Raw genomic sequence first — 15663 nt, forward strand, 5'->3', positions numbered from 1 at the left:
AGCGCCGACCAATCGGGGAGAAGACGCCGCTAACTTCCTGCTTCGAGTCCGCGAGCCCTTAGAATAATGCTGGGAATAAAAATAAACGGCCAGCCGCCGTCTGTAACGCGCGGAATATATGAAGACTCGCTCCACGGTCATTAAACTACAGAGTAGGTAGGTTTACGTGTCCGCCTGCGTCGAGAATACGAGGCGCTCGTGCGTCGGAATTTGAATTCATCGTGTCGGTTACTGTTAACGTCTAGCATATGAACAACGATAGCAGTGTGCGAAAAACATGACATAAACTAACCCAAGTGCCGAATAATAGGGCTGCAAAGGTGAATCCAGTCGGGTGGGTGCGAGCTGACCAACCGGCGTCCAGTTACCTGTATTTCTTGCTGGTCTAAACGTCCGCGTTATTGTTCAACATATAATGCGTATTATTCCCAGTCGTCGCGATTTGTGCGCACACGAATCGACTGAAACGAGATAAAATTGAATGTTTAATGAGCGACCATGTTTGGAAGCGACCGCAGAGCTGATTATGTGTACGCATTTAACGCTATTTTGTCACGCGCGCGCTCAATGAACACAGGATGGGTTTAGTGTAACGTGAGGCTTTCATCTGTGAAGTGAACGTGATCGGCGCTGAATTCAAGCAGGGGTGTCGGGTTATTCAAATCACTCGACTTTCTGGAAGTCATGCCGTAAATGTGGCCGTGAGCATCCTCAGACCGGAAGCAGCTCTTGTGAAGTTCACTCAGATGTCGGTGACATAGGATTTAGTTTGAAATAATCACAATAAACGCTTTTGTTTACATTATACGTGTGTGTGCTGTGTATATTTATTATGTATTTTTAAATACAGGCACACACAGTATACATTTTGGAAATATATACATCTATATACTTTTATATATTTATATTCCTGTATTTATTTATATATATATATATATATATATATATATATATATATATATATATATATATATATATATATATATAATTAAAATATATTATATATTATTTAATAATTTATTTAAATATTTTTGTCAACATGCATGTATTTATATTTATATATATATACACACATTTTATGTAAATAAAAGCATTTATTTTGAATGTGATTGTTGGACCGCACCGGTCTTGACTAAGTCAAATATACTGTTATTCAATTGATAAAAAGTGCATTAAAAAGTTAAATGCCACATGTATTTTTGTTACATTTTTGGGGTGTTTATAATGCATAATAATATTATTTGTTGTAGGATCCAAACGTAACATTTGTAGACCAGACGACAATGGATTTCTGGACCACAGTGTTTTTGTTATGAAGTGTTTTTCTCATAACGATGTGCTTAATATTCTTACATATCCATGCCGTGTGCGGAGCATACATGTGTAATAACAGCTTTAAATACATTCCATGTTAAAATAAAAAAAAGTTTCATTCTTTTAAAAAAAAAATAACGATTTTTCTATCTTCATTAAGTCAAATGTTATTTTTTTAATTTCATTACATGATTATTATTATTATTATTGTTGTTGTTGCACAAAAATCTGCTATTTTTGTGAAACGTTTTTCTTTAATATTGTATGATTTCTGATTTATACGGTTGTCGTTTCCCCTTTGAGTACAATCTCTGAACGGTTTCTTCAGATTAATGCTAAAGCGATGCTGAAAGATTTGGCTCGTCTGCACTGTCCAGGGCCCGTGATGTCGGGGGCGCAGCTGTGGGCGGTGGACGTGTACGGGCGGGGGTTCAGCCTGTGGGCCCCCGGGGGCCGCTGGAGGCGCTCCGCCGATCTCCTGCTGGAGCTGAAGCGGGTGACAGGCTCTCGCCGCTGCTGCTGGGGCGTCGGGTGCGACCATCAGGTGTATCTCCACGTCTATCCCGCTCGAGTGCCTATACGCCGGCAGGAGGAGACCTACGAGAACCAGGCGCGTGGGAAACCTTTCGGTTCATCAAACCTTCGGTTACGTTTCATAAAAAGCGGTAGCGTTCAAGTAAATACGGAAACCATTCAAAAAGTGTTTACCTAGGAATTATAAAGTGATGAATGAAGTGTGTATGTGACTGTGGACCAAAAAAAAAACAGTCATGAGGGTCAGTCTGAAATTGAGATTTATACATTTGAATAAATAAGCAGGTTTTTTTGGTATAGGAAAATATATGGCTGAGATGCATCTATTTGGGGAAAAATTGTCCAGATGTAGTTCTTAGCCATGCATATTACTAATCAGTTATTACATTTTGTTATATTTACTTAATATCCTCTTGCTATATGAAAAATCTATAATTTGGAAACAATACAATGTACTTTTGGCTATTGTAACAAAATTCCTGGCTAGTTTAGAATTTATTTAACGTTATTATATTATTAATACAAAGTAAACTGAACTATATATGAATATATTTTAATTGCAATTCATTTCAGCCTTCAGTGTCACATAATATAATATATGAATATACTGTATATATATATATATATATATATATATATATATATATATATATATATATATATATATATGTCTTTAGAATTTGTTGAGTACAGCATTCATTTAAAATACAATTATTTTGTAACATTATAGATATTTTTACATGATCTTTTGCAATGTATCCTTTCGTAATAATAGTATTAATCATTGATATTGTTATTATTATTATTTTAATCATACCTACCCCAAGCTTTTGAATGATCTTTTATTTTATTTCAAACTTAAAGGTAGCAGTGTATAGAAAAATGTACTGTCCGTCTGAATACACCAAGCAATATAGCAATAATGACCACAAGGCGGGTATGTTACAAACAGTGCACCCAACTGATATGATTGTCTTCCTGTCTGTGTTACAGAGGTGGAACCCAGTGGATGGGTACACAGACGCTCTCCTCCCGACGGACCGCTGGCAGTGGACGGACGAGTCGGGCTTGAACCCACAGCCTCTTCACAGCTTCGTGCTGCCGTCTGCTAACTGGGAGTGGGAGGGAGACTGGTACGTGGACGACGAAAGCTGTGGGAGAGAATCCAGGGAGACAGGGGTGAGTCACGCAAGGCGTCCGAAACTCTACCTACGGATCGGCGCATCAGCACAGCAGTCCGCAAGACAAAATGAGCGAATTTATAAAAATGAGCCTTTAAAAAAAAGTGTATATTCCCTTGATTCCCAGCTGGGTTTATTTGATCAGTGATCGCTTTGATATTTTACCTGTGGTCTTTTTTGATGATACAGCTTCCTGTAAAAATAGAGGAGTTTCTTTGGAAGTGTTCAGTTTTTTAGAACCGATATAGTGGGCGGGACTAACGTGCGAAAGACGATCTTATTGGCTGGCGCTCACCTATTGCCTTCCCTGTTCTGAGTTCAGCAAATCAGTTTGAGCGAACGCAGACAACGTGATTAATATTCATGATCCCAGCAGCTCGTTGATCCTTAGTGCATTTCATATTATCGTTAGTGATAGAATTCGTACTATCACAATTTCTTTTGTTATTTCAGTTATAAACAATATCTTCCGCACCACCACCAGTCTAATTTCAGTTAACAAATATAGATTCACGGCTATTCTACTTATCAAAGAATCAGCACAATATCATATTATAACGCTATAAAAAATACTATACTCTATTGCCAAGCTGTCCATAGAGAGTTGATAATATTTACAATAATATATTGAATTTGATAGGTGTCTCTTACGGTGCCCCACAGAAACATTAAAATAGTTTAGATTGGTGTGCAATGTTTTATAATAAGTATATATTCTATTCAGTGTCTCTTCATTTACAAGGTATTTGACGTATGTGAATAATTACTTTCCCTGGTAATGATTAACTTTTATAATGATGTAACTCAATTAATAACTTTTTTAAAGTAGCGTGCCCAACACATTTTCATTTGATAGTTAAGCATGCAAAAATATCGCATTCGTCTCACAAGTATATTCCTTCGAAGCATGTCACGAATAATGATGAATAAAAAAAGTGTGTATTGTTTGCTTGACTTTCAGGGGTGGGAGTATGCAGTGGACTTCCCCGCCACCTTCACTAAAGAGAAGAAGTGGAACTCGTGCGTCCGTCGCAGGCGATGGCTGCGCTACAGGAGATATAAAGCACTGGGATCCTGGGCCAAGGTATGCAACCGACAGCTCCGGTGAATGTATGGGTTTTTACCCCTGCGTCGTCCGCACGTGTAGTCTTACCGGTGAGTTTTTGGCGCAGGTGCCTCTGGACAAAGCCAGACCTCCACCGGAGCCCTTCACCGACATCAGCTGCGGAGGCTGGGACGTGAGGGACAGTCCTGAGAAACACATTCACCTGTGGGCCGTGTCCCAGCAAGGGAAGGTACATCAGTGCACACACGCAGCCAGCGCAAAGCTGTATCCCCGTCATTAAACAGGTTGTGGAAATGACCGGGCCCATTTGTTTTATGCCACGGTGTGTTTTTGATCAAATAACCTAGCTTTGGCGAACATAAAAGACTGCTTTCGTAAAACATTAAAAACCTTCAAACGTCTGAACGGTGCATGAGTAAACAAAATGCATTATAGGACAAAAATCTAAATAATTTTCTCTGCGGCAATTTCGCAGCTTAGGCTATATTAAACTAGTCATTTAAAGAGTTAAGCAGGTTAATGTAGTGATGCTGTTGTGCTTGCATTACAAGTTTCTGACCGCTAGAGGTCACTGCTGCTCCGTTCTTTATTACTATTGAAAATAGTCTATTTTTATATATTCAGTTTTCATTTTAATTTCAGCTGTTTCCTTATATGCTCCTGTCATCATCATTGCTTTTTACAGTTTTTTTTGCTTTAATTTATATGCATTTAGGTCATTTTAATTAGTCGCTAATGCCTCCTGATTCATATTTAAGCTTATGTGTATGTCGCACAGTATTTGATCTCAGCCGCATTCCATGAACAAAACAGATTTTCGAATGGTTTTATGCTCGCGGTTGCACTACAGACCCGTGACCGCTGGAGCCCGCTGCCGTTCTCTGGTGTCTGCTCTATATTTCGAGCTCAGCCGACACCTCCTCGTGGATTAACCACTTGCTCGCAAGAATGTGAGCAATTTCCCAGCCGCTGAACGTTTTGTCGCTTTTATCACGTGTTAAGAAACTCTTCATGACACCGCGCGGATCTAAGGCGTGTGTGTGTGTGTGTGTCTCTACGCAGCTGTGGTTTCGCGCAGGCATCACACAGCAGAACCCGGAGGGGACCCGCTGGGAACCCATCCAGGTGCCCCGAGAGGCGGCGCAGGTCAGCGCCGGGCCCAAAGACCTGCTGTGGGTCATTCTCTGGGATGGACAACTGCTGGCCAGAACGGGCATCGGTAAAGACTGCCCTAAAGGTCTGACTCTGACAGATGTATTCCTGTCCTTTGAATTCACACATATAGTATGCTCGACATACAGTACATGTTTTGAATGACTTACACGCCGCTGCTATTTATGGCCAAGCCGCGATCACGGTCACGGTCGTGTCAGAACATACACGGGTTCTAAAGAACATGGGATCGCTCGCGCCACAAACCTTTCTGGATGCCATTACGTTAAATAACATAAAGTCAGTACTTTTAAGTGAGTCAGCTGGTGTTTCTGTGATTTTTAGTGGATGTATGGATGTGTCTTAATAGAACACTTTTAAGACAAGATTCACTAGAAAGTACATTGAAGGACTGTATATATATAGATTAGGGAACACACATTCACTATTAACCTTGACTTCTTCCTTTAATAAACTACTAAGCAGCCAATATTCTAGTAAGGTGATAAGCAGCTAAGCAATCTAGTTTTATTACACCACAAACATTTGCGTTCGGCCCACAATTGTGTTCTTTAAAAGTCAATTATTTTTGTTTTCAGGCTCATCTTGGGAGCCAGTGCAGCCTCCCAATCAGAAAGGAGCTGTCCATGTTGCGGTGGGAGTCAACGTCGTTTGGGCCATCACTAAAGACAACAAAGTAAGATGGTATTATTTACTCTATAAATGCTTTAAGTCATGTCTGAGCATGAAAGTCATCTGAAAGCAACTTTCAGCTAAGTTTAGCTTTATGCTGCTTTCATAAAGAGTTCAGTTTCATATACACTTCCTGTACTGTGCTGTAAATATATTTAAATATATATATATATATATACTATGCTGTAAACGCAGTGTGCGTTGTGTAAATGCTAAGGGTTTGTGTTTTGTGTAGGTCTGGTTCAGGAGGGGCGTGAATTCCCACAATCCCACTGGCTCAGGCTGGATCAGTATCGGTGGAGAGATGGTGATGCTTAGCGTGGGGCCCAATGACCAGGTGAGATCAGTGAGGGATCATGTTATACTGCCTGCCTAACAGTACAAGCATACACAGCACTTACTTTACAACAGTGTACAAGGACAACTTGGCCTGTCTGAAATTTCAAGATAAATTAAAATGTTATATTACAGTAAGTAATATAACTTAAAGAGCCGCTATTGTGGGTTATGTAAGGTTCATGATTCGGTTTTGGGAGTCTCCAATAACAGGCCGACACGCCTGCAAGGTCAAAAAACACAAAATCGATTTCTGATATCATTTAGGTCTGTAGCTCGAAAAGTGCAGGTCGAGTTACATAAGGTTCGGGGTTTGTTCCAATCATTTATCGTAAATTCGAGCAATAATAATGATCATTGCTTCATTAAAAAGCGATGTATCAATTGCACTCACACCATGCTTTAATCACTTCCGCCGATATCGTTTTTCATCTGATCAAATAATCATTTTCTCTCGTGTGGACAACTCTAGTGGTCCCAGTACTCGTCCTTGGGGGACGCCCAGTCTGAGGAAGGGTCAGGTCTAATTACAGCCCCGGTCTCGCATGCAGATTTGAGGATTAACCATCATTAGATCCTCAGACCAATATGTACATCCTGCACAGCAAGACTGTGTTCACCGTCCTTGTTTATACGCACAAACACCCATGGTCCAGACACCCCCTCCAGCTCCCGCCGGGACGGGCTTGTATGGCCTGGCAGAGTCGAGTGTCCGTTGGTGTTGATTACTAGAGCCGCTGAGTCTCAGTGCGGAGTTTGCAAGCCATGCAAACTTCATCTCTGCATCTCTCTCTCTCTCTCTCTCTCTCTCTGTAACCAAACCCTCAGACCGCCTGGCCCTTCCTGCTGCCCGCTGCCTCCTCCGTCTCAGACCGGCCATATATATACACCTCCAATTCTTTCGCCCGCACACAGCCATATGGGAGCGTCTAATTTGAGTTTGGCCGCCCTCCGCTATCCCATACCTCGCATTTCACGGCTAACCGCGCAGGCCCGTGTATCCGTGTGTCCGGCTCAGCTGCGGCTCTCATACTCGATCCTGCTCCTCCGTTCGGCTTAAACGGAAACAATATACGATCTATGAGAACTATGTCAGCGCATAAAAAGGAGATCGTCTTTTAACATGATGATTTTCTGCTGCCAGCTTCATTACGATGCAGTTGAAACCGGGCATGGAAGTTCAAACTTTAGTTTGTGTATACACCGACGTTTAAAAGTTTGGCATCTGTAATATTTTTTTTATGTTTTTAAAGATGTCTCGTATGCTCACCCAAGACTTGGGTGAAAAATGCAGTTAAAAAGCAGTAATATTGTAAAATGTTAGTGCTGTCAAACAATTATTTGTGTTGGTTTACATAATATATCTGTGTGTGTGTGTGTGTGTGTGTGTGTGTGTGTGTGTGTGTGTGTGTGTGTGTGTGTATTTATTAATGCATTAATGTATATATAAAGACACACATGTAATTGTTGTTTTATTATTTTTTTTATTTATTTATTCCTTTTATATTTTATTATGTACAAGTAAGAATAAGCATGTTAATTTTTACATACATAAATACTGTATTAAACTGAATGACAAGCACTAAAAAATTTTTAAGAGCACTAGAAATATTATATATAATACAATATATTGTTTTATAATTTAAAATGTAATTGTACTTTTATTATACATTTTATATTACATATTATAATATATTTTAAAATGTAACATATGAAGTTAGTAAAATAAAGGCTGCAAAACACCAGAAGGTCATTCGTTAGTGATGTTTGTATTTGTATTAATTTTTAATATACAGAAGATGCGTTTAGAAAAGAGCTGAACTAGGGTAAGTTGGTCCCATTAGGCTGTGTTAGACTCGTATGTTTTGATATCTTTAAGGCGTTATGTTTTATGAAATATACATTTTTTGTTTAATGTGTGCTTGTTTGTGACTCAGGTATGGGGGGTTGGCAGTGATGACCGGACTGTGTATTTTCGTCATGGCGTGACAGGCACAGAGGTCACGGGCAGGTCATGGGTGGCAGTGTCAGCTCAGCTTGATGGCAGCGAAAGCACAAATCATTCCAGGTAGTGATTCCTGAGTCTACTACATGCCTACGAGGGTCATTTTTCAATTTTGATTTTGAAAATAAGCTTTCCTTTGAATATTTGTTAGGATAGGACAATATTTGTCTGAGATAGATTCGAAAATCTGGAATCTGAGGGTGCAGAAAAAGCAGGTAGCGATGCATTTTATCAATCAAAAATGACGTTTTGGTATATTTACAGTAGGAAATGTACAAAATATCTTCACGAAACGAGTTCTTTACTTGATATCCTAATTATTTTCGGCATAAAAGAAAAAAACTATTTGACCCATACAATATATTGTTGGCTTCTGCAACAAACACAATTATGTATTTCTATATTTATACACACACCAGTACAGTAGATGCCATTTACAGTAATTGCGTCTTGTCCGTCAGTGTTGTGAACGACGCCAGTGTCTTCGCCGGTGAGCTCACGGCGCCTTCCCAGGGTTCAGTTCTGGGCTGCGACGACACGGACGTACCAGAGCCACGCGTCCCCAAGATCACGAGCGACAGCTTCATCTCAGCGCTGGTGTCTGATCGCTCCTCCCCGGCGCACGACCCGGCCTCCGAGGGTCACCCCAGCGTATCCGAGGACAACCTGGTGACGAGTCAAGAGTCGGACCCCTCCATCCTGAGCCCCAGCAGCCCGTCCGGCGGCAGCGAGACTCCGTGGAGCAATGTTGACCTGGAGGAGATGAAGGGCTCGCTTCCCAGCAGCACCCGGAGCTCCGTGGCCACGTACCCCTTTGAGCTGCAGCACAGCACCGTCGTGCAGGAGGAAGTGCCGCCCTGGGCCTGGGTCGCCGGTGGAGGATGTGACATCACTTCCGGCTCACATGTCCACTTGTTTAACGTCTCAGGTGCAACACAGTAAAAGTCATTTTATTCCGTCATTTTCTTTCTATCCCTGTAGCCTTACGGTGCATTACAAGGTATAATTAATGCATTAAAAATACTTTTATAATGCGTCATATATAAAGACTTCAAACAGAGCGATCATAAACTCATGAATGAATGTTTTACAGACATATTGTTAAAATAATCATTTAAAAAATATTCTCGGTTTAATTCTTTTTAAATTAAATTTGACGTAATGCACACTGTATGAAAGTTTATACATATATATATATACAGTATATACATATATATATAAAAAAAGTAAGGATTTAGAAATTGTTACAAAATATTTATATTCCAAATAAAGGATGTTATTTTGAACTTTCTATGCATTAACTAACTATATAACAATATTGAGCTGTATTCAGCATAATAATAATAATAATAAAATGAGCAGCAAATCAGTATATAATTATGATTTCTGAAGGATCACGTGATACTGAAGATAGTAAACTTTTGAATAGTTGTGTAAGATGCTGCTTCTTCATTTATGACAGAAAAATTGGGAAGCTGGAGTGTGCAAATTCTACCTTTTCTGCATTCTGTTTTATAGAAAATGCTCTCTTTTTCCTCTCTCTCTCTCTGATTCTGTCAGATCCCGGGCCTCTCTCTCCATCCATCACACCTGCCCTCAGCGCTCAGACAAGAGCAGCCCAGCAAGAGAGAGACGCCTCTGTAGAGAAGGTAAATGCACTGTGAGCAGGACTTCATGCATCACACGAGAGGAATCTCAAACACTGACGTGTGTGTGTGTGCGTCTCAGTCTGTCCGTGTGACCAGGGGTCGTATGTGCTGGTGGAGGGACTGGACCCCTCACCAGTGGGAGGATGTCAGCGTGACGCTGGAGCAGGTCACCGGTGCTGGAGCTCAGACAGGAGACATCCTTTACCTCTACTACACTCACGACCAGGAGAAGAAGGTGCCTCTGCACAAAGAGTACTCGCTAACAATAACACACTTTTAAAGAACTGAATTCATTACTGTATTATAATCTAAGTTGCAATTTAATACATTGTAAATATATAAACATTCATTTTAGTGTGTTGACATTCACGATTAATCATGATTATTCACATTCAAAATAAATGTTTTTGTTTACATATTATGTGTATATTAATACAAACACATGCATATATATATATATATTTCAAAAAATGATGTTTGCATATTAAATATTTATAAATAACTTTATATGAATATATGCATGTAAATATTGTAAATATTTTTTTAAATATACTGTATTTGTGTGCATTTATATACTCAATAAATATATGTAAACAAAAACGTTTATTTAGGATGCAGTTAATCATTTGACTGCACTAATTATAATCAAGTAGCTAACTGTATTAGTGTGAATAACTCCCGACGTGTGTGTGTGTGTGTGTGTGTGTGTGTCAGTATCTGTATGCTGTGATAAAGGAGGTGACGGCCCTGGTGCCCATGTTCAGGGACTCTCTGTACACTGTGGCCGTTTACACTCCAGACAGAACCAAACAGAGACAGCCCATTCTACTGGCTACTTCCTCTCAACAAGACTTCAGCGCCTGGGTAAAATACACAGCTGTTTAAAACAATGAACCGCACCAGACCTGGCGTGAACAACACAGTTCTGCCCAGAATCAAGACCTATATATATATATATATATATTGTCACATAGGAAACAAAGATGCATTGCATTTCATGATCATCAATACACCTGACGAGTTTAGGCTGTGTTTTTGATTGCGCTGCGGAACGAGAGTGACGAGTGTTTCTGTGTGTGTGTGTGTGTGTGTGTGTGTTGCAGCTGTCTCTGTTGAACGAGTCGTGCTGCGCGTCCAGGGCTCTCGGGGAGCATCCGTCCAAGCAGGCCCTGTGGGCCGTGACGTGTCAAGGAGACGTCATGGTGCACGAGCCGTCCCCCGGTCTGGAAGCCCCAGCGCAGCACGTCCCCTGTGAGCACATGTAAGAAGCCTGACCTCTGTCTGCTTCACGCCCCACGTTCCTTCAGATCGCTCATTTCTCTTTTGCGTCGGGAGGAAATATCAGGTTACATTTCCAAACATCCGTTTTGACGTCAGCCGTAATAAACGTCTGTCTTGACGGCAGCCCGTTCTGATCCGATCTTCATCAGTCCTGTGTCAGCGTCTCCAAGGTCCTTCGGAGACCTGCCTGCGAAGCCTCAGCGCTCTACTGTTACTTTATTAATTCACTTCTGTTGACTGAATTAAATCGTTTGCGTTTAAAGCCGCTTCTGTCCTAGTTTTTCAGGTAGCTTCGCGGGGAGGTTCTTGAGGCGTCTTGGAGACAGAAATATCGTTTAACATCACAGAACCGACCCGCATACAGCAACGTTTACTGGGTTGAATGGGGTAGAAACAGCTTTTAATCTGGTGTTTCGTGCATAAAGTCAGGCTTGCATGCCACAGAACTGTTTGCTTGTGTGTGTGTGTGTGTGTGTGTGTGTGTGTGTGTGTGTGTGTGTGTGTGCACACTGTACCTGCTGTGGGCTCAGGTTCTGGCGCCAGGTTCCTGCTCATCTGCTGTGTGTGGAGTCTAACAGTCTGGGTGTTGTGTGGGGCATCGCTCACGATCACACCGCCTGGGTCTACACGCCGGCTCGGGGTAAACCTGCTATCCCTATCCCTCTCACTAACTGCTCCAGCAGTCAGACCGGCATCAAACCAGCGTAAACCAGCCTAGACCAGAATGTAGTTCAGAACGTGTGCGGCAGGATGGGATATGAAAAATAAGTGAAAGTTCTAAAAAATGCTGAAACTAAAATAAAAATAACTGAAAGCTACATAGAAATAGTTCTATAAAATCTAATACAAATTCTCAGAGCACATAAAATATGGCTCAAAAGTAATGGCTAATTCAGTATAGTAATAAATATTATAATGATAAATAAATACAAAAGTAGCAGTGTTTCAAGCATTTGTATGTATAATAATTATAACACTGTAATTGATTTTTAATAATGTTGTATATGTATGTTAAGAATAAATATTAATGGGTAACATTTTCTGTCTATAATGATGCATGCAATGCAAAAAATAACCAGCTTTAATATAATCATTTGGTTTCAGGTTTTTATTTTTTGTACATTTGCAATACATTTAAAGGGTTAATGAAAAATAAGTATCCACTTTCACATACTTGCAGTTAGCGAATGCTTATCTCCCAGCTTACCTTTTCATTTGAAACGTGCTTTCATTCAAGATCAGATGAGATGTTTATTTGAGAGTAAATCTAGCCCGATGTTCGAACCTCACTCATTTCAGGAAGCGAAAGCCCCGAGCGAGCAGTGAGCGATGTTCGGAGCGTGCTCATCTACGAGAACCAGCGCTGGAACCCCATGACGGGATACACAGACAAGTGCGTGTGATTTCCCTGAGCTCTGCTTGCTCGTTCGCCCGTTTCCCGCTCTAAACGCTCTCTGTCTGCTGCGCCCCTCAGGGGTCTCCCCACAGACCGCTACATGTGGAGCGACGCGTCGGGCCAGAGAGAGTGCACCAAAGACAACACCGGCCCTCCGTCGCCGCAGTGGACATGGGTACTCCACGAGACTGCATCGCGTACATGAGGATTAGTTAAGTGTCTGCCACTCACATCTGCGTCTCGCTCGCAGGTTTCTGATTGGGCCGTCGACCACAGCGTCCCGGGAGGCACGGATAAAGAGGGCTGGCAGTACGCTGCAGATTTCCCAGTGTATGTTCAACCTACACATAGAACAGCAGCTAGATATTTGGGTCTCGATGTAATTGGCGATTCATGCGCTTTCAGGACGTTTCACGGTCATAAGACGATGAAGGACTTCGTGCGCCGCAGGCGGTGGGCTAGGTTAGTTCACGTTTTTTGAATGCCCCTGGCAAAAGCCTCGTTTCTGCATAAGAGCGTTTCTCCGTCACAGGAAGTGCATGATCAGTCTCACCGGGCCGTGGCTGAAGGTTCCTCCGATCGCCCTGACGGACGTCACCGTCCTGCCGTGTCTGGCCCAGTGCAGCCTGGAGCAGGTTCCCGTGTGGGCCATTAGCGAGAAGGGAGACGTTCTGTGCCGCCTGGGAGTCACCGCCAGCAACCCGGCCGTGAGAACTAAACCCCACAGAACAAGGGCTATCCGAAAAACTGATCTCTGAAGGATAATGTCACGCTGAAGACTTTGCATTAAAAACCTTTAAATATAGCATGTGTGGGACATCATCTTTTTAGAGCATTTAACTACACATAGGACGTGAATATATAGCGGATATCTTTAACTTTACAAACTTCTTGGGTTTATTCATTTACAATCCTCTTGTCTGTGGGACATCCTCTAACCTCTAACTCTCTGAAACCTCAGGGTAATTCCTGGCTCCACGTGGGCACAGACCAGCCCTTCAAGTCCATTTGCATAGGAGGAGGTCACCAGGTGTGGGCCATCGCTAGGGACGGAGCAGTCTTCTACCGGGGATCAGTGTCTGCCCACAATCCTGCTGGTAAGATCAGAGTCATCCTGATGATGATGGACACATCCTACAACACTGAAACACTGCTGGATCTGCTTACTGTAGATAGATTGGATTCAGTGCATTAACTAGAAGAGCTTTTTTTTATGGTAAATTACATACGCTATTGTTAAAATGAGGAGGAATGATGCAAGTGACAAGACTAAAAACTACTTGTGAACCTGAATGAAACTTGATTTGTTGTGCTGTCATGTCATTATTTACATGTAGAGAAACAAACTTGCTTTGACTTCTTCATATGACTCCTCAGGTGAGTGCTGGTATCACATACCATCTCCCCCGAAGCAGACGCTCAGACAGGTGTCCGTGGGCAGGACCTCCGTTTATGCCGTGGATGAAAACAGTGAGAAATTTTTTAAAATTTGGTTCATTTATTTGAATCGAGCTGTATGGAGAAGTGACTGTTTTTCTTCTGAAGTGTGAAGAGAAAGATGTAGCAGGCGGTATCAGTATCTTTTTTTTGCAGGTAATCTGTGGTACAGACAGGGTTTGACACCCAGCTATCCTCAGGGCTCTGCGTGGGAACTCATCTCCAGTAATGTGTGTAAGGTGTCTGTCGGACCACTGGACCAGGTTTGAAACCTTTTACTCTCCATTAAAACAACTAATTACCAAAAATAACATAACATTACCGAGTTAAAACATAGCAGTGCACCTAAAATCGGGTATGCGTTGTCTGATAGACTCCCTACCAGATCACTAGATAAAGATATCTGCTCTAACAAAAGTATGGTGTACCGCAAGGCTCAGTTTTAGGCCCTTTGCTGTTCTCATGGTTCATCTTTTCACTATTATTTCTGTCATAATATCAATCCTTCTTTTGAAGCCTTCTCCTGAAGTTGCGGTCGTAATGTTGTATCTGTCCAGGTTTGGATAATCGCTGATAAAGTGTCAGGTTATCCATCAGAGAGCTCGGGAACAGTGTGCCACAGACTAGGAGTGAAGCCCATGCAGCCCAAAGGCCTGAGCTGGGACTTTGGCATTGGGGTGAGTTTTTCTTACGTTTCATAGAGTATTAGTAGACTGTCCATTTACTATCTTTTAACACTTCAACATACTACAAGACACTTTCCAAATCAACTTATTCTATTCCCTCTAGACCTACTCTGATAGAAGACGTGTAACTGAAAATGAATGAGAGTTAATTGACATGTCGTTAAAGACAGTTAGTAGAGTGTCTTAAAAAAATAGGTTTAGAAAACCAATTGTCTGGATGACAAACGAATCAATTAAAGAAATCGACCTAGCTTTCAAATTTAAAACAGAGCATTATTTCCATACAATGAATGAATCTGATTCCCTGGCACAGGGTGGATGGGAGCACCTGTGTGTGAGAGGGAACTCTACGGAGGCCCAGCGCGTGGCACCTCGCAGTCCAATGCCCAGCCGCACACAGAGTCAGGTGAACGGGAATGTTGTGGGCTGCTAGATACACTGCCCACCTACCATCATCATCGTCATCATCATCATCTCCACCTTCATCATGCTTGGCTGCACGACCCTTCTTGTCTGTGTCCTGTGCCGGTCCGCCCAAACGTGACTTTCATTTTGATTCCACTTGCCTGAGCAACAAACACCACGTTTGATTACTGTACGTGTATGATTTGACTCCAGTTTGAAGCATGTTATGTTTTCTTGTTGATGTATTTGTTTGTGTAACGAGAAGACCGTTTTACGTTATCGGTTCGATTGTATTATTTGAAGATTATTTTATTTCAGTCCGTTTGCTTCGTCTTCCCTACTGTGATCTATCCATTGACGTGCTGGGGTTTTTTTTTTCCCAATAAAGATCTGTTAAAAACACCCGTTTGTTTTCATTTGTGAGTTTAAGAAAATATATTTCTATGGATTTATGTGGATTTCCAAAAATAAACGAATCGAATGCAAACGCGCGTCGCTCCTTGGTCCTGCAAACGAAGCATGCATGAC

General features: G+C 41.6%; 1 protein-coding gene across 5 annotated transcripts; it reads left to right on the forward strand.

Moving 5' to 3' along the window:
- tecpr1b (tectonin beta-propeller repeat containing 1b) lies at window positions 1-15537 on the forward strand. Of its 5 annotated transcripts, none has more exons than XM_043225981.1 (25): window positions 2-156; window positions 1692-1959; window positions 2842-3027; window positions 3991-4113; window positions 4202-4324; window positions 5158-5332; window positions 5847-5944; window positions 6176-6277; window positions 8214-8344; window positions 8743-9209; window positions 9842-9930; window positions 10010-10165; window positions 10645-10794; window positions 11034-11191; window positions 11742-11851; window positions 12511-12604; window positions 12686-12782; window positions 12858-12937; window positions 13013-13069; window positions 13140-13314; window positions 13569-13704; window positions 13985-14077; window positions 14201-14307; window positions 14602-14721; window positions 15044-15537. In XM_043225981.1, exons 1-25 carry the CDS (start codon window positions 119-121, stop codon window positions 15161-15163), a joined length of 3453 nt encoding a protein of 1150 aa, XP_043081916.1. In that variant the 5' UTR covers window positions 2-118; the 3' UTR covers window positions 15164-15537. The 5 variants fall into 5 exon arrangements, with proteins under 5 accessions (XP_043081898.1, XP_043081906.1, XP_043081916.1 ...); XM_043226000.1 differs by having other exon boundaries at window positions 1692-1924; XM_043225963.1 differs by having other exon boundaries at window positions 1-156; window positions 12858-13069.
- The last annotated feature ends 126 nt before the right edge of the window (window positions 15538-15663 follow it).

The sequence above is a fragment of the Puntigrus tetrazona genome, chromosome 3 (assembly GCF_018831695.1).
Source record: "Puntigrus tetrazona isolate hp1 chromosome 3, ASM1883169v1, whole genome shotgun sequence".
Lineage (NCBI taxonomy): Eukaryota > Metazoa > Chordata > Actinopteri > Cypriniformes > Cyprinidae > Puntigrus > Puntigrus tetrazona.

What these genes read in the sequence shown, in the direction of transcription:
- tecpr1b (XM_043225963.1), top strand. Translation starts at nt 119, where the DNA reads ATGAAGACTCGCTCCACGGTCATTAAACTACAGAGTAG. An exon ending in CCACTTGTTTAACGTCTCAG is followed by an intron (nt 9,210 to 9,841) that starts GTGCAACACAGT and finishes TGATTCTGTCAG; the next exon opens with ATCCCGGGCCTCTCTCTCCA. An exon ending in GGTCTACACGCCGGCTCGGG is followed by an intron (nt 11,852 to 12,510) that starts GTAAACCTGCTA and finishes CACTCATTTCAG; the next exon opens with GAAGCGAAAGCCCCGAGCGA.